Genomic DNA, 18899 nt, shown 5'->3' with positions numbered 1-18899 from the left:
ATGTCATTAGTTGATAGTTATTATCTATTAGTATTTAATAATTAATTATTATTAATTAATCGAATATTGTTAGTTATTATTGATAATTAATAATTAATAATTAGTATTTATTTATTTTTTACATGAGAGACATGTTATCTAGTTTCAACGGAAAACTGTATCCTCGAATCGATGCGTCCCTGGAATGATTATACTAGTCATATATTTATATATAGGGTGTACAAATAATATATGAATTGGAGCGATTGAACCTAATTTCAAAAATTTTAATTCTGCTCATATCTGATGAAATTATTTGCACACCCATAAAATATATATACATTTTTTTTTTGGCTTTTTGTATGAAATTTTCAAATTATATTCTCTCTCTCTTTCTCTATCATTTTTATCAAACTTATTTTTCATCTTTCTCTTTCTCTTTCTCTCTCTCTCTCTCTCTCTCTTTCTAAAATAATAAAATTGCATGACGCTTGTCAATGTCGCTCTGCTCATTGTCTGCTAAACAACCAACACCAAAAATTCAAACTAATTATTTTTTAATTTCATTTTTTTTTTATTTAAATTTTTTTTTATAAAACAATTATTTCATTAAATAATATTACTAAAGTCAATTATTGCTAAAAATAAACAAAATATATTTTAATATAAAAAAAAAAAAAGGAATTGTAAAAATGAAAATATTATTTTTTTTTTTTAAATTAAATTAATTAAACTTTTTTTTCATATTTCAAAAAATAATATTCTGCCAATATAAAGAAATAAAATATCATAAATAATTAATAATAAAATCTAATTATTTTTATAGCAAATAAATTATTTTTTTCCCTTAATTTTCCTATTAAATTAAAGAGTAAAAAAATTAGTTTTAAAAAAAAAAATACAAACGTAATATCATACTTAGAAAAAAACAACAATTTATCTACATACTCTTACACTTAACTCGAATTCATGCATGTTTCAATGTCTATCTTGATTAAATATAAAAAAAAAAAAAAAAAAAAAAAAAAAATTAAATTTCAAAATTAATTATATTAATATTGAAATTTATAAAAAAAAAAAAAAGTAGATGAAATTCTTTAGTCATATATATATTAAAAAAAAATAAATCGTGTATTCGTCGTTGAAAAGTATTGAATCTAAAAAAAAAATAATTATTAGATGATGTAAATTTGAAATGAATGTCTATTTAATCTTTATCTTAACAAGCGCTCGATAATTTTATTATTATTATTGTTATTAATTGCAGTGTTGCTAATGCTATTGTTATAATGCTGGGTAATGCCGTATGTCGTTGTTGTTTCTCGATATTCAAAATTTTGTCAATGTTTTTAATACTCAGGTGTTTTATTTTAAAAAAATTGTTTATTTTAATTTAAAAAGTCACTAGAATATAAATTTTCTCTAAAAAATTTATGGCAATTAAAAAAATCCTATTTCTAGTGATTTTTGTAATAAAAAATTACTAGGTCATTCTGGGAAATGTTTCATTTAAAAAATACTAGGATATTCTAAGGAAATTATTCACTTTTTCTAAGGATTTTTTAGAATCTGTTAATTTTACTAGGCAGCTCTGAAAGCATGGAAAAAAAATTCAAGTAACATATCTAGTGACTTTTTTTTCTAAATAAACAATTTTTGAAAAAATTTATTTTTCCAGTGCATTGCTGTGAAAGCTATAAATATAATATAACAAAAGGAGTTGAACATTATTATTACTAATAAAGAAAATTTTAAAAAAAATGACAAGACGCTACGATTCGAGTTTGTCAGTCCGTTTGAACCATTGTTGTGGCCTAATAGCCAACTATATTACCAACTATTATTATTATTATATAATTATTATTATTAATCCAAATAAAAATACAAAAAAAAAAGTAATTGTTGAAATTCTTAAAATCTAAATCTACGTAATTTAAAATTAAAATGGCCCAACTTATTATAATTATACAACCCTTTCTACTGAATTTTCAAATTAATAAAAAATATTCCTGTTGAAAATTGTTTCTCTTTCTCAATAAAAAAAAAATAAAATAAAAAAAAAATCTTTAATAATAATAATAATTTAAAAAAAGCCACCCTCAGCTCTTACAAAGCAATGTGGCACGTGATATAAAAAAATATTAAATTTAATAAAAAAAAAAAAATTCTACAACTTGTTACTTATGATTCGTATTTCATAAAAAAAATTCTGCAAAATGATTCTTAAAAAAAAAAAATATTAAAATAATAATAATTAATTAATTTAATAATAAAATAATGTAATTTAGATGAAAATAAGACGTTAATATTCTCATCATGTTTAGAATGAAAAAAAATTTTTTTTAAACTCATAATTAAACGCCGAATTCTAAAGTAACATTTTTTCTTCATTGAATTGTTTAATAATTCAAAAATAAATTTTTATTTATTGATTAATAAATATTAGAAGCAGCTTAAAATAAAATAAAAAGATAATGACTATTCAGAGACAACGACACAACGCATTATTAAATAAGTAATAATTAAAGCAAATAAAATAACAAAGTTAATAAAAACTAATCAGCATTATATTAATTATATTTATTGCATTGATAATATTATTGATAAATTATTTAGGAAGGTATCTATTGCCTGACATTTTGATACTGATTCATCAATTGTATTTTTAAATTTTCATTAAGAAATTACTACTTTTTTTTTTTGAAGTCAATTAGAAAAAAATGATTATTGTTTAATTGGTGACAAAATTTCCTGTTGTTTGATTACCCATATCAATATATTTGGAGCAAGTCATGGTTGACGATCAAATCGCGGTTAATTTACGAACTCCCGGATTATTAACAAATTAATGACTTTATTCAAACATAGTAATGTTGATAAAGGGAATTTTGCATACTATAAGAAAATCCCATTATTTGACCAGAAGTAGTGAAAAAAATTGATGAATGGGTAATTAAAATGACAAGTAACTGATACCTTACCAACAATAATATATTTAATCAACTAAATATTCGATTAAATAAAAATAAAAAAAAAGAAATCTAAATTACATAAATAATGAGTGGTGATGATTATTAAAAATGTAATTATTAATTAGTATTAAAGTATTAATTAATAATATAAATAAATAGTGGAGTGAGTTTGGTTATTGATTAACTAATTAAGATTTAACGTTGAAAAATAATATGATGTTTAGGCTTTAGCTTTGTACGAGTATGAATGATGAATTAAATTATAAAACAGTTGAATTTTTAAATAATAAACAAAAACAACAAAAGCAGTAATTTAAGTGCCCTATATATGGACAGCAACAACAAAAATTTAAAAAATTTGAGTAAATCATTTTTTAACTGCCATATTATTTGGTATATATTGTTATCAAAAATAATCATATTGAATATCTAAATATATGAATTTATAAATAAATTTTTTACCCACAACAAATTTCAGCGATTTTTCGGTTCAAAAAATTATTATTATTATTTTTATTAAAATTAATTAATCGAAAAAAATTATAAAATTAATAAATAATTATAAACAAGAAGCAATACTATTGATGCCTATATTTATTATTCTTTACACAAATAAGAAAAAAGTAAATGACTAAATAAAAGTAAACAAAAAAAAAAAAAATTACTAATCAATAATAGTCTGAATTTAAAAAATTGAACTACAAAATAATTAAACTAACTTTAAACTTAAATAAAATTTTTCTGTACCAAAAAATCGCACGAAATTTTCTGGGGAAAATTTATTTTATTTTATTTCATTTTTTTATATTTATAATTGACGTCATCAAATAGTTAAATAAAAAAAAAAAAAACAATTTTATTTTATTGAGTTAAAAATATATAAAGTAATAAAAAAAAATAACAAATCTTGTATAAAGAATATAAAAAAAATATTTATTATATATATATAAATAGTTGGCTTAGAAGTTGAACGCTGGAATACGAGCGAAGTTTGTTGTTAAATGTAATTTTAAGTAATAAAAGAAAAAAAAACCAAACAAAAAAAATATTAATAATAATAATAATTGAAAAAATTGATTAAGTAACGATAATAATATTATATATTGTTGTTAGTTATATTATATAGATATGATATTACCAAACAAAAAAAAAAGAAACAATTACTACAATATTAAAAAAAAAAAAAATAAAAAACTTGGAAATTGAATGGAAATAAAAAATAATTTAATGTGCCCTGAATTAATGAGAAATTAATATTAATTTTAAAAAGATTTATTGTTTAGGTAAAAGTAGAGGGAATAATTTATCGAGGCTGACCAAAAAATTATCTTAACTTGTGCTTATTAATTTGATTGATAATTAAAATACAATATTTCAGGGTCATGTATTTTAATAAACAATAAAATTATCAATAGTTACATAGAGGTGAAAATATATTATAATAATGAGAAAAAAAAAAAACAGAACTAATAATAACGATACTAATAAAAAAAAATAATAATGAACAATGCGTATATGTTATTTAGTTCTAAAATCTGATGAATGAAAAAAAAAAAAATAATTAACATAATAAAAATAAATAATGTTAAACAAATATCGTTTTTGTCTTTGTTATTAATAAATTACCATTTCCTGAATCCTTTAATTTTTTGTATCAAAGGTCGAGGACCAAAACAAATCATTTATTTATAATTATATTAATTTTTACAGGTACAAAGTTTATTATTATTAATTAATCGCAAATTTCTTAGTCATTTAAGTCAGGCGCCGAGTCCTGGATTCGAACGCTAGACCTTCTGATTTGCAGGTAAAGCTTAAACCCACATGTCTACGGCTGAAGTTTTTATTTTAAGGAAAAATCACCCGAAGAATTCATCGGAAAAAAAACAGAAGATATCAGTAATAATTGAGATTAATTTAATTATAATTATATAATAAAAATTATATGAGTTGTGTATTGATAATGCAAATTTTGTGTAAAATATAAATATTTTATTTAATAAAAATACTATAAAATAAACTCCTTAAAAAAGGACTCGACTACTTGTTTAAATATTATTTATTTTTTTAAAAATAAATATTAATAAGCTATAAAATAGTTGTGTGTGATTGACACATTGATCGAGATATTCAAAACTAATGGTCAGTGTCGTAAAAAAAAGTTGTCATGCATGTAAAAAAACAAAGAAAGTTGAGAGAATGAGCAAACGAAGAAGAATCCTTGAAAATAAGTCTGATGGAAGACGAGATTAAAAATAATATATTGAGAAAGATCAAGTTAGACAATTTTAATATTAGCTAACTAAATTATGTAACTATATAATTTTTATTATTATTTATTTTATGTAACAATTTCTATATATGATTAATTCAAAAATCCTTTTCTTTGCCGCTAGGATTTATGTCAAGTGGGGGTAAGACAGTCTCCTTGAAAATTTATTTTATCAAATCCAGTTAATTACAAAATTTTGAAATTACGAAAAGAAGAGGGGGTATAATGGCCTGCTCGAAAATTTAACAAAAAAAAAACGAATTTTTTACAATTTGTTATTATTATACAATATAATTATATTTTTGGTAACATGTTATTCAGTCGCTGTAATACATGTTTTTCAACTTCTTAAAGACAAGGGTTTTTTTTTATATCTTAAATCATCTTCTTCATGATTTTATATTTCTTTTTATATTTATTTAATATTCTTGTACACGGAACAGACTAAGAAAGAAGACCAGGCCATAACTTGTCAATCGAGATATAAATATTTAATAGTGTAAAGGAGTAAAAGAGAACGATGGATAATGAAAGTGAAATAAAAATATGGGGAATAAAATAAAAAATAAATTTAAATTAAAACAAGGATTAAAAATAAATATAATCATAATAAATACATTGAGAATTTAAACCAGAGGAAAGAACAAGTTACCAAACACACAAGTATTCTTTCATATCCTCAGTATTTTTGTGTCAGCAGGAGAGTGACCAACAAACTCAACACTTTAATTTATTTGTTTAGTTTTTTTTTATATTTCACACGTGGGTAAGTTTGCACATAAATTTATCATATTAATTGTATTTCTACGTTATTTAATTTTTATATTTTTAATATATCACTAATTTATAATTTTTTAAAAATTTAAATTTGATTCGTTTTTTAAGTCTCAAAAATATTTATAAATTATATTTTTTTAAATTTATTAATTACTTAAAAGTTGTTAATAAGTATAATTAACTAATCAGTCAATAAAACTTGTAATTATTATTAATCTTCAAGGTTAGAATTAAAAAAAGAGTTTAATATCATTTTGGTTTTTTTTCTATTATCAGAAGACAATATAACAGTAAATTTTTATCAACTTCCGAAAATTTAATAGACGGTAATTATTTATAAATACAGTGTTTTAGTTTTTTTTTTTTAATTTTTTTCGTCGAATTCACCTAAAGATAGAGTGCTAGATAACAATCCCAAGATAAATGTAAATTAAAATGTATGGATCTGGTGTAGTGGTCAGCTAAGAGATCGGTCTAGAGATGAGATGACAGAGACGATGTCTGAAGAAATTGATAATACATGGGTTCGTGTCCGGAGCATGCATTATGGATACTAAAATACATTTAACTAAATAGGATAGGAATCCGTGACGTAAATTGTATATATGTTATACTTAAAGGATATATTTTTACAAAAAATATACGTGCCTACATAATATATTTACGAGAACGTTTTACATACTTACGTGTTAACGATCACGTACACTAGATATATATATATATATATTTTTTTTAATCCATATATATACATATTTTTATACGGAGTAAAACTATACTCTATTTCAAAACCCAAATTTTTTTTTAATTACCAGGATTTTTGACCAACCTACCCCGTACCTTTTTACAAACTGTAACTGAGAATTTAAAAAAGAAACAAATTTTTTATCTAAAAAATAATTTATCATTTTGCCTCGAAGTCTACCTGCTCTTTTTTTTTTTTTTAATGTAGATATTTTGTTACAGAATAACATTGAGGTAAAATTTACTAGAACACATGTACGAGCTTCTGTTGAGTATAAAAGACAACGGAGACTCAAAATCAGTTTAGTTAAACGTAAGCTCCTCGTATTGCTAACAAGTATTTTATTACCGGTCGTTTTAAATTTATTTTTGTCCGCCTAGTAATTAATTATTTTATCATTATTATTATTATTACAGAAGCAAAATGATTGAATGGTTAATTGGTTCGTTAGTCGGATGTCTCGTTTATATTTTATTTATTCACAAAATAAATTATGTACAGGTAAGACATTTTATTTTTATTTTTTGTAAATTAATAAAAGGCAGAGTCGCTTAATTTTCCGTAAAAAAAATTGTAATATTTTTTTTTTTCTCTGAAATTTATAAAAGCTCCCTCTTGTTTTATGTGGTCATAAATAATGTAAAAAATATATATTTTAGAACTTGAAAAATATAAATGAAAGGCGAAAATATTTAAAAAATCGTAAAATTGGTGATTTACCGCCAGTTTATCCAAATGGATGGTTTGCGTTACTTGAAAGTGCGCAATTAACTAAAGGACAAGTTAAACATGTTTGTGCACTTGGTGAAAATTTTGCAGTATTTAGGTATTTTATATTTTATAAAAAGGGAAATTATTCCCCATATACTTTGAATTCACTCCGGATTTTATCAGAAAATTTTTTACAGTAGGATAACAACAAAAAATCAATTAACTAATAAATTTATATGTTACATAGAACACTAAAAGGCAAAGTCCATATTGTTGATGCATATTGTCCACATTTGGGTGCTAATTTAGCAGAAGGAGGTAAAGTTAAAGATGATTGTATTGAATGCCCATTTCATAGTTGGAAATTTAATGGTGATGGAAAATGTACAAGCATTCCTTACTCGAAAACAGGTTATTTATGTAATATTTATCTATAATAAAGTTTTTTCAAAGAGTAAGTCACCGTTCGAAATTGTCATTAATTTTCTAAGGCTGAAGATAAAACGATAGACTTACTCTCTGAGACGACTTTATATAAATTTTGTTTAATTAAATTATTTATTAATCGAATTTTTAGATCCCTCTAAAATGGAGATAAAGTCATGGAAATCCCGTGAAGTAAACGAAATTATTTTTGTATGGTATCATGCTGAATTAGCTGATCCTGAATGGGAATTAGAACCAGTTAAACAAATAACCGATGGATCTTGGCGATTTCAAGGACGAAATGAATTTTATATCAATTGTCATATTCAAGTAATTATTATTATTCATTTTTTTCGAATAAAATATTAAGTTTTCGCTAATAGTACGGATTAGTCTAAATTTTCTAATTTATAATGGAGGGGGAAGGATTATTGGAACAAATGAAGTTAGAAATTATCTCTGGGGTTTTTTCCATCTATATCAATTTCATAAAAGAAAAAAACTTTTTGTTTGTAAATAGGAAATACCAGAAAATGGCGCAGATTGGGCCCATCTTAGTGCAGTACACGGCCCAGCTAAAATAATCCAAATGATTCCGTCAAATATAGTTCGTCATTCATGGACCGGAAGTGGATGGCGATCTTATCAATCTTCAAAGTGCGCTGATGTTTTGAGTAATGACAATAATAGCCAGCAAACAGTTAACGATAAATTACACATTAATAGCAATAATAGTAATAATAATAATAATAATAATAATAATAATATTAATAATATTAATAATAATAATAACAATAACAGTAGTAATAGTAAAAAACATCGTGCGACAATAAATTTATGTCACAATTTAATATTTTTCAATAAATGGTCAGTTATAAATTTAAACATAAATGTGGAACAAATAGGACCAGGTTATGTTGAATTATTTGTAGATACAACATTTGGTCCGATGTATGTAATACAAACAGTTACACCATTAGAGCCATTATTACAACGTGTTACACATTATATATATTCACCATTATTATTAAGTCCATATGCTAAAATAGTATTTTTAGGTGAATGTTTTATGTTTGAACGTGATATTGCTGTATGGAATAATAAAAAATATCAAAAAAATCCAAAACTTGTTAGAGAAGATCATACTATATCTTCTTATAGAAAATGGTACTCTAATTTTTATACTGATAATAGTCCGACTTATCAATCAGTCCAATCATTAGATTGGTAATTTTATAATTTAACTGATTACTTAGCTAATTTTTTATTAATATTTACTTTTTTTAAATTTCGGTAAAAAAAAAATTTTATTAGAAAAATAAGATTATTAAATTTGAAATTTTTAATGCTCAATATTTAAGATAATTTTTAGACAAAAACTTTTTTTTTCTAATATTTAATAATTATAATATTTTTTCACATGAGACTGACGCTGTTAATTATTAATGATATTAATTAATAACAATATTGTTTACTATTTTTTTTTTTTTAATGTAAATAAAACATTACAATATATATGTATATTCCTCAATAAAGTAATAATTATTATTATTATTGTTGTAATTATAATTATATTGTTAATAGTGTTATATATTTTCTTATTTTTATTAACTATCAATAATTTATTATAATCGATAATAACTTTTTTTCACCCATAATTATATAATTTTAATAATTATGTTCGTATAAATTATCACAGGATACGCTTATTATTATTATTAATATTAATATTATTATTATTATCATTATTATTATTGTTGTTGTTATTATTATGTTACGCACATTTAATTATTACTCTAATTGTTTTTAATTAAAAATAATTGACAAGTAATTAATAAATGCGCTACTCTATATATATTGATAATTATTATAATAATAATAACAACTAATTAAATATTATCTATAATTTCAATTAAAAACAAAAAAAATGCCAATAGCAGAATACAATTTTAAATACCCGGGTTGTCCCAATTACGGAACAATTTTGTACTAATAATTAAACGTTTAATTTCAAAGTTCAAATAAATTATTAATTAGATACTTAATAGCCATTAATCTCTCTAATTTGAAAAAAAAAAAAATTAATTATTCGTTTGGACTAATAAACAATAATTAAAAAAACAAAGAAAAATATTCAACCCTTCAGAGGACAATTAGTAACAAAATTTTTATGATCGGGTCTACTCGGCTCGATTCGTGTCTTTCCGTACGTCATGTTACGTCATAGTTTAAAATAAATTATGTTTAATCTCATTTTTTTAGTTCTTTTAAATTAAACTGATTGTACGCATGCGCGTGCGCAAAAATCGCGATAGCCCTGAAGGGTCAAACAAAAATCTCAAAAGTAAAAAAAAAATAGTAATCTTTGCCTAAAAAAATATATCACTGTAAAATAAAACTTTTATAGCTACGCATTGCACGTAATTTATTGCGTAATGACGCAATAAGATCAGTAGGTTGTACAACAATAGAAATATCTCTACCGATAGCTTTGAGCCGATCACTAGCACAGCTATCAAACATATTCAAAGGACGATTATTAACCTCTGTTATTGTCCAGGTTGTATTAGATCCAGTTGTTGCTGTAGGATCTGTTGCATCAGCGAGAGGTGACAGTCCGGCATTTATTGCAACCCCACTAACTCCAGATAATTCATTACCATTAACCTCTAAACCAAAATCCTCATTGTCCGTACGCTTAGTTAGTATCATTGCGCGGGCATAAGGTAGACGACGGACTATCACTTCAACCTTACATCAAATTTTAATTACTTAATAATAATTATATTAATTAAATTAAATAAATATCGCGCTACAGATTAACAAAATGCCTGATGATACTCTGTCATTTTGTGTTCTGTAATGCGATTATATATATTATTAGGATAATGTATTTAAATTTACTTACTCTAGGTGTTGTAATGCCCTTAAGAATATCTCGGATAGCACTTGCGCTATTTGGTACAACTCCAGCTACACTTATTACCATGTCGCCAACATGTAGAACATTGTAAAGTAATGGATGCTCACGACATTTCCATCCGGCGACCCTAGAAAATTTAGATAAATTATTAAATTCTGCGTTTTTTTACCCTTTCTTGGATAAATTAATAATGATATGACTTACCAGATGGATCCAAAAGTATCAACAAAAGCAATACTGTCTTTACAATCACGTCTTCCAAGTTGTAGTCGTACACCAGCTCGATGTGTCATTTCACGTTTTAGTTGAGCTATTTGTTTTTCGCGTAATGTTAATTGTCGTGTTGGATTTGATGATGAAATACTGGTTACCGGTGATTTAGAAACTATGATGCTTGCTCCAGATGACGTTGAAGCTATGAGACTTGGCCCAGGTGATGCTGGGGGTAGGAGACTTGGTCCAGGTGATGTACAAACTAAGAGACTTGATCCAGATGATGAAGTTGAAGCCAGTAAACTTGGTCCAGGTGATAATGAAGCTAATGAACTTGGTCCAGGTGATGATGAAGCTAATGAACTTGGCCCGGCTAATGAAGCCAATGAAGTTGTTCCAGGTGTTGATCTTTGTACAGTTCTTGTGCTAGATGAACTTGATGACGATGAGGATGATGATGCTGAAGAAATTCCTGTTGATGCTGAGATACTTGATAGACTTGAGACACTTGGAAGATGTGGCTCTGGCGTTCCTGAGCTACGGCACTCTATCAATGCGGCATATTGGTCAGTCGATGGCTCTTGAGTAACATTACTTTGGATTGTTGGCACAGATACTTCATTGGTACGTGATTCTTCGGTTATGTTGGTTGGTAATGGATATGATGAGGCCATGAATATATTTTCGTAGCTGGTGTCTTCGTCGATACTTGATGCAGGAGTTGGTGCTGGTGCAGGTGTTGGAATTACATGAGGACTTGAGCTCAGAGATCTTAGACGTGATTGACTTGGCCGCGATCGACGATCGTCGAGACTTATGTCCTCGAAAGTAAATATTGATGAATTTTGTTGATCGACAGATAACACTGATGAGGAAGATGATGGGGTGCTTGAAATACTTGGCACTGATGGTGGATCATTCGTAGATTGAGATGTCCATGATCTAGAAAAAGTTGAAAAAAAAAAAAATTTTTCATCAAAATTCCTGGATGTTTCTGGACCTAAGGTTGATTTTAAATCTTCATAATATAGATAAAAATTAACCTGGGATGAGTACCAACAGCATTTTACTCAATCCCTTGGTTTAAGAACAAGTATTAAAAATAAATGTTACCCAGAAGGCAGAGGTGGTGGCGGCAACGGACTAGTAGGATCTCTGGTGGCGATTCTTTCAGGACCTCTCGAATAAAGATTTTCTTTAGGCTTCAGTATTTTCATATCCGTAAGTTTCCTCGTAATTATTTGTACCCATTCTAGCATTGCCGAGTAAGTTGGGGCAGCGAGTCTCAGTACCCGATCATCAGAAAAATTTATGCAAAATTCATAGTCATGTCTTGATGTAGCACAAAGTGTTGGTGATAAATGTTGAATATTTCTCAATGAATTTGCCCAGACAGGGGAATGAGTTGTTGCTTGTTTCTGATCAGTAAAACCTTCTAATCTCGGCTCAACATCATCATGGACACAAAACGCAACCCAGTAACGATTTGTTTCTTTATTATCAGTTTTAATTGTTTTTCTTAACCAACCATTTTTATATATTTCCCGGAATAATATTGAATTCTCAGGTCCTACTACTTGCTGATGATGCTGCTGCTGCTGCTGCTGATTATTATTTTGCTGTAATTGTTGACGTGGATCCATATCACTATTATCACGACGATAATCAACTGGTCGTGCTAATTCTGTTAATAATCGTACTGCTTGAAGCATTTTATATATTTATTTTAATTATTTATCAACACAATTATTAATATTCATAAATTAATCATTTTTATTTAATTAATTAAACAGATTTATTGTCACATTTAATATAAAATCATTTTAAAATTTTTAAATACTTTGGTTTTATTTTTAATTGTTTAATTTATATTTTTTATAAAACTTACTGACATTATTATAGACATTGTTAAATTTAAGTGAAAGTTGCTGTTACACTTATTATTTTTATTATTATTATTATTATTATTGTTTTTATTTTTTTCTTATTGTAGAGTAATTTAATTTTTTATTATTTTTTTAACGTTAGTTGAAATGAATCAATTGAAGGATTAATTACTGTATGTACAGTGTACGTATGATATAGTATATGTTAAAAAAAAATATAGAGTAGAAATTGATATTAAATTTATGTCAATTACTTTTTTTTTACGTCGGTATTGCAGTGGCGGTAAATTACGAAGAATTCAAATTTTAAACTTTAGTGGCAATTTTTCGAGGTTAGGTATAAATGAAATTTGAAATTATGAGTAGAATATATCGTAATTCTTTAAAAGTGATAATGATTAATTGTTAAAAGAAAAGGCACATTAATAGGTGTACCAGAAAAATCTGTACCTTACGACAACTGAACCACAACCAGGCCTACCACAAGTAACTGTACCACACAACAACTATACCAGTTTTAAACACTACCCGCAAAAATCTCAACCAATCAACAATTCTACCACTTAAGAACTCTCTCACGTTACAACTCTACCAGATTACAACCCTCCCAGAAACGTCAGAGAGTTCTTAAGTAGTAGAATTGTTGATTGGTTGAGATTTTTGCGGGTAGTGTTTAAAACTGGTATAGTTGTTGTGTGGTACAGTTACTTGTGGTAGGCCTAGTTGTGGTTCAGTTGTCATAAGGTACAGATTTTTCTGGTACACTTATTAATGTGCCAAAGAAAATCAGGCTATTTATTTTGAAAATTTTTTTATTTCCGCGTAAAATAATTTCTACTACATACATAAGCTAAAATAGCTATGAGCGATAGTGACATCTAGCGGAACTAACGAAAAGTAAAGGGACTGTGGACAGGATTACAAAATTAGCAACCGAATCGAAAATGCGCATGCGCGAAAATTTAGAACTGCGAAGCGGATATCTGATAAAAATAATTATATTTCTAAATCTAAAAAAACAAAAAAGAAAGATTATCATTAAACAAATCGGGCGGTTCTCGTAACTTGTTTTTTTTTTTTTTTTTTTTTTTTTAAATAATTGAAATGCCGTAAAAACCGAACCGTAAGTATGCATTAGGCTACCAGCCAATCGATGAATCGAATCCCCGTATTGATCACACACAAAAGTCACTATAAAATCATTTATTATGATATTATCAATAAAACCATTGCAAACAATATTAATATTAATTGTGTAATGTGACCTATAACAACATGATAATAATAGATTTTCTTAGCGTATACGATCAAGAAGGATCGACATCGATCAAACCGGAGGGTTATGCGTACCAGTCCAGAAGATCAGCATAGATTAAAAATTGAAATTTAAAAAATTTTAGGGTAACTTGACTAATTGCAATAAACGAATTCGTTAATTAAAGAAAAAAAATGACTAAAATCAATGACTCTAATTAAAAAAAAAAGACTCTAATTCTAAAATAATAACTCAACTTTTATAAAAAATGACTCGAATCAAATGACTTGACTGTTAAAAGAATTTTTACAAAAGTACCTATCTCCTGTACGATATATACCCGAAAATAAATAAATCAAAATTTCAATACATATATGCAACGAACTTTTTATTGGACATCCGTTTTGTTCTTTTAAATTTTTGCGCATGCGCATTTTCGATTGGTTTGTTAATTTTGTAATTTTGGCCATAGTCCATTTACTTTTTGTCATTTTCGCTAGATGTCACTATCGCTCATTGCCATTTTAGCTGTAATATGTCCTTTATATAATTTTTAAGTCATCTATATAAGCTATAGATGTTATTTTGCGTATTGGAGAAATATTTATTAAATGAAAAGAAAAAGAAAATGTGATATTCAATGTTTTCTATAGATTTTCTTAGATGATGATCAGTTCTGATAGAAATAATACTTTGATTTTTTAATTCATTGAATTAATTATTCATATACATTTTTATTGACAATGGCCGGATAAAATGAGCGGTAAAATATTCAAATTTCATTGTCATGAGAATACTTCAGATGACACCCGCGTGTTCGATCCAAAAAAAAGAATTATCGTACGATTCCAATACAAATTAATACAAATGTCTGCTGTTACATGTGATGTATTATATATGTGTCGATAACACGAGTAACGAATTAATAAACACAAGTAATAATAAATAGATATATATATTAAATTTTTTATATTTATTTATTGAAATTAAAAGTTATTTATAAAATTAATATTTATGTCAATATGAATACCATCGTATATAATAAAACCATAATTGCTGTTAATTCTAACCTCATACGACGTAAGTTTCATATTTATTTATATATATATATATTTATTGCTATATTTTGATGGTTATTAATTTTCCATGACATCATTTGCATTTTTATTTATATAACACTTATAATTATTAATTATTCATTTATTTATTCAATTATATTATCAATCAATTAGTTTTATATATTTTTTAACAATACGTTGACTTTTTATTGTCATGTGTCACATTTTCTTTTTTTTTTTTATAAATAATGTAAATTTTCATAATGAGTAGTTAAGGTTAATTACATTTATCACTTATTCATAAACATACTTTTTTTTATGAATTATTAATTTTTTTTATTGTTGCATCATATTTTTTTTTTAATTATTTTGATAAAAATTATTCAATTAAATATTTTTACAATTAATTAATTCAAATATTTTTTTGTTTATAAATATCGAGTGACATTGATTTAATAATACACAAATAATTTAATTAATTATTTAATTTATTTATAAAAATTTATATCAGGAGCTTAGGAGTTGAAAGTAAAAATTATTTAAATTTTTTTTTTTTTTTTTTTTTTTTTTTTTTTTTTTTTTTTTACATAATTATCGATTGGTTACTTTAATTGTATGAGTAATAATTATAAAATAAAAAGAATAAATATATCAGCAAAAGATTACATGAAAAAATAAAAATATTGCAAGCAGATATTTTGACTTTTTCATTTTTTCTTTCTATGATTTTTTTTACTCATAATTTTAAAAATAATGAAATTTTTTTTTTAAATAAAAAATTTCAGGATGCTACTGTACGAAGCACAGGTATCTAAATCACAAACTTCTTCACCCTTCGATAACAAAATTACCTTATATATGTACTTTTCCTCCCCCCTCGTCGACATACAATTCACTAAACCCACCATCCTCTCTTCCTTTTTCCTTGAACACCCTCCAGATCCGTGATTTTCATCTGTTTTTACCTCTTCGTGCTCAAGAACCCTCGTCGAAGGTTGAAGAAACAGTTAAAAGTCTCAAAGAAGATCAAGAAGCCAAAGAAAAATCACCTGCAGTCACTGAGGCAAATAAATCGCTTACTCAAAAACGTAAAATCTGGGAAAAAGTAAAAGCTGAACTGATTCATTATTATCACGGATTTCGTCTTCTTGGTCTTGATATGAAAATAGCTGCTAAATTAGTCGTACGTTTATTAAGAGGTCATGAATTAACACGACGTGAACATCGTCTTCTTATTAAAACAACTGGTGATATGTTTAGATTGATTCCATTTTCAGTTTTTATAATTGTCCCATTTATGGAATTTTTGTTACCATTTTTTATAAAATTTTTTCCTGGTATGTTGCCATCAACATTTCAAACAGCTGACGATAAAGAAAATAAACTTAAACAATCATTGAAAGTTAAAATAGAAATGGCTAAATTTTTACAAAAAACACTTGATGAAATGGCCGTACAATCATCTGATCATCGTTCAGTTAAAGCTAAAGAATTTTCTGAATTTTTTAATAAATTACGTTCTACTGGTGGTGTTGCATCAAACGATGATATATTAAAATTTTCAAAAGTATTTGAAGATGAAATAACACTTGATTCATTATCACGTCAACAATTAGTTGCACTCTGTCGTCTTTTAGATATTCAGACATTAGGTACCAGTAATTTCTTACGATTTTTATTGAGAATGAAATTAAGAAATTTAGCTGCTGATGATAGAGTTATTGAAAAAGAAGGTGTTGAAACTTTAACAAGAGCCGAATTGCAACAAGCATGTCGTGCGCGCGGTATGCGAGCATACGGAATGCCCGAGAACAAATTACGTGAACAATTAAATCAATGGTTAGATTTAAGTATTCATCAAAAAGTACCGCCGTCATTGCTGTTGCTTTCAAGAGCTCTGTTTATACCAGACACAATGCCTATGTCTGATAAACTTAAAGCAACTATTTCAGCACTACCTGATGATGTCCTTGCAAGAACTAAAGGTGCCATTGGTGACAAAGAGGGTAAAGTTGATCACAAGACCAACATTGAAATTATAAAACTTGAAGAAAAGAAAATCGAAGAAGAAAGACAGGAACAAAAAGCTCAGGAAACACCGGAACCTGTTGTTGTAGAGAAAGTTGATGAGATAACTACCACTGATGTTAAAGTACTGGAGCAGGCTCTAGATTCTATTGGCAAAGAAAAGAAAATGGCCGTTGAGAAAGAAGAGTTGAAGGAATTGAAGGAAGAAATGGCTGAGTACGTTGAAGACATTCAGGAATTGAATGACATTAAAGCTGAGGCTATGAAAGATGGTGGCAGTGAAATTGAGGATTTGAAGGTCTCCAAGGGTGCTAATAGATTGTACAAGAAGGTCAACAAGATGATTAGCAAAATGGACAAGGTGTTGGAAGAATTGGAGGTTGAAGAGAAACAGGTCAAGCAAAAGATTGAGGGTTTGAAACATAATGAGGATAAAGTTGAAGGTGATGTAGAAGAAGAATTGGTCAAGATTGATGAACTTATTGCGGCAATAAAGAAGATTCAGAGTGTCCCAGATGAAGAGAAGTTGAATAGGATGCAGGAAATTTTAGGAGAGATTGATGTTGACAGAGATGGTGCTATTAAAATTGAAGATGTCCTTAAGGTCAGTGTATATTTTTTTAAATTTATTTATTTATTTATTATTATAATAATTGTTAAAATTTAATTACAGGTAATTGAATTAATTGGCAAAGAAGACGTTAAACTGAACAAAAAACAATTGAATGAAATAATAAATCTTATGGAGAAAGAAGAAGTACTTGAAGTCGAAGATCAAATACAAAAAGCTTTACTTAAAGAAAGTAAAGAGTTAAAGGAAAATATTAGTAGCAGTAGTAAATCAAGTGTACCAGCAACACCAGTTACTAAACCAGACAAATTGCCATCCGAAGAATTTATTAACGAAATACCCAAGATTTCAGTGAAAGCGACTGATGTTGCCAGTGATATCGAGTCATCACAGTCGGTTAAAAATAAACCCACAATAAATAAATTGAGTGATCCAGAAGAACTTAAAGATCCAGCGCCAATTATTAAAGATTCAATTGATCATAAAACGTTATCATCAACACCGCCCGTAACATCGACAGTACCGCCACCGAAACCAGCTAAAAAAATAAAAGGTTCTAAACAGCTATGATTAAATAATAAAGAATACTTTGATAATAAATAATTTAATATTTTAAATGCTTAGTAAATCGAAAACAAAACGAAATATTTTTTTTACCAGATTAAAATATTGATACGTCGTCATAATGGATTATATAATTAAATTGGATTTAATTTTATTATTTTTTCAAGTTATGGAAAATAATAAAAAGGTAAAAATTTATTTTATTTTATAAATACTTTTTTTTTTTAAATAATTCAATAAAATAATTAAAAATTACATGGGATCGTTATCATTCCGTAATATTTAAAAAGTTTGAAAATTTTTATAAAACTAATTAAAATAATTCACTATTTAATTTAATTTCATTACTTAATTATTAATATAAATAAATAAGAGCATTTTTAATGTCATTTTTTGTTACGCTGAGAAATTTAAATGCCATAAAAATTAAAAAAAAACATTGAAATTAAAATTAATAACGGAACAAGTTACGCACTGAAATCTCAATTGAGATAATTGTACAATTGTTATAAATAAAATGTA

At 26.0% G+C, this 18899-nt stretch overlaps 3 protein-coding genes across 3 annotated transcripts; 2 read left to right on the top strand and 1 right to left on the bottom strand.

Annotated features, from left to right (window-relative positions):
- Window positions 1-7068: 7068 nt before the first annotated feature.
- On the top strand, window positions 7069-9181 carry LOC103572543 (cholesterol 7-desaturase nvd). Its single transcript, XM_008551185.2, has 6 exons — window positions 7069-7078; window positions 7159-7243; window positions 7402-7568; window positions 7701-7864; window positions 8031-8209; window positions 8400-9181. Exons 2-6 carry the CDS (start codon window positions 7166-7168, stop codon window positions 9108-9110), a joined length of 1299 nt encoding a protein of 432 aa, XP_008549407.1. The 5' UTR covers window positions 7069-7078; window positions 7159-7165; the 3' UTR covers window positions 9111-9181.
- A 225-nt stretch (window positions 9182-9406) lies between these two features.
- Window positions 9407-13057, bottom strand: LOC103572544 (mucin-5AC). Its single transcript, XM_008551186.3, has 4 exons — window positions 12129-13057; window positions 11007-11957; window positions 10788-10929; window positions 9407-10630 (listed from the first exon to the last, which is right to left on the bottom strand). The coding sequence occupies exons 1-4, from the start codon at window positions 12725-12727 to the stop codon at window positions 10262-10264; spliced, it is 2061 nt and encodes a 686-aa protein (XP_008549408.1). The 5' UTR covers window positions 12728-13057; the 3' UTR covers window positions 9407-10261.
- Window positions 13058-15007: 1950 nt separating this feature from the next.
- LOC103572545 (mitochondrial proton/calcium exchanger protein) lies at window positions 15008-18802 on the top strand. The gene is made up of 3 exons (XM_014439596.2): window positions 15008-15236; window positions 16000-17846; window positions 17916-18802. Exons 1-3 carry the CDS (start codon window positions 15179-15181, stop codon window positions 18381-18383), a joined length of 2373 nt encoding a protein of 790 aa, XP_014295082.1. The 5' UTR covers window positions 15008-15178; the 3' UTR covers window positions 18384-18802.
- The last annotated feature ends 97 nt before the right edge of the window (window positions 18803-18899 follow it).

The sequence above is a fragment of the Microplitis demolitor genome, chromosome 4, assembly GCF_026212275.2.
Source record: "Microplitis demolitor isolate Queensland-Clemson2020A chromosome 4, iyMicDemo2.1a, whole genome shotgun sequence".
Classification (NCBI taxonomy): Eukaryota; Metazoa; Arthropoda; class Insecta; order Hymenoptera; family Braconidae; genus Microplitis; species Microplitis demolitor.
Note: the sequence above shows the minus strand (reverse complement) of the source record. Positions and strands in the feature narration are given on the sequence as shown.

Bases quoted from the DNA above. Each gene is read 5' to 3' on its own strand.
- LOC103572543 (XM_008551185.2), top strand. From the start codon at position 7,166: ATGATTGAATGGTTAATTGGTTCGTTAGTCGGATGTCTCGTTTATATT. The intron at 7,569-7,700 runs GTATTTTATATT...TATGTTACATAG, and splicing joins GAAAATTTTGCAGTATTTAG to AACACTAAAAGGCAAAGTCC. The intron at 8,210-8,399 runs GTAATTATTATT...GTTTGTAAATAG, and splicing joins ATATCAATTGTCATATTCAA to GAAATACCAGAAAATGGCGC.
- LOC103572544 (XM_008551186.3), bottom strand. From the start codon at position 12,727: ATGCTTCAAGCAGTACGATTATTAACAGAATTAGCACGACCAGTTGAT. The intron at 11,958-12,128 runs GTAACATTTATT...AACTTTTTCTAG, and splicing joins CCACCACCTCTGCCTTCTGG to ATCATGGACATCTCAATCTA. The intron at 10,930-11,006 runs GTAAGTCATATC...TAAATTTTCTAG, and splicing joins GATACTTTTGGATCCATCTG to GGTCGCCGGATGGAAATGTC.
- LOC103572545 (XM_014439596.2), top strand. From the start codon at position 15,179: ATGAATACCATCGTATATAATAAAACCATAATTGCTGTTAATTCTAAC. The intron at 15,237-15,999 runs GTAAGTTTCATA...AAAAAATTTCAG, and splicing joins TAATTCTAACCTCATACGAC to GATGCTACTGTACGAAGCAC. The intron at 17,847-17,915 runs GTCAGTGTATAT...ATTTAATTACAG, and splicing joins AAATTGAAGATGTCCTTAAG to GTAATTGAATTAATTGGCAA.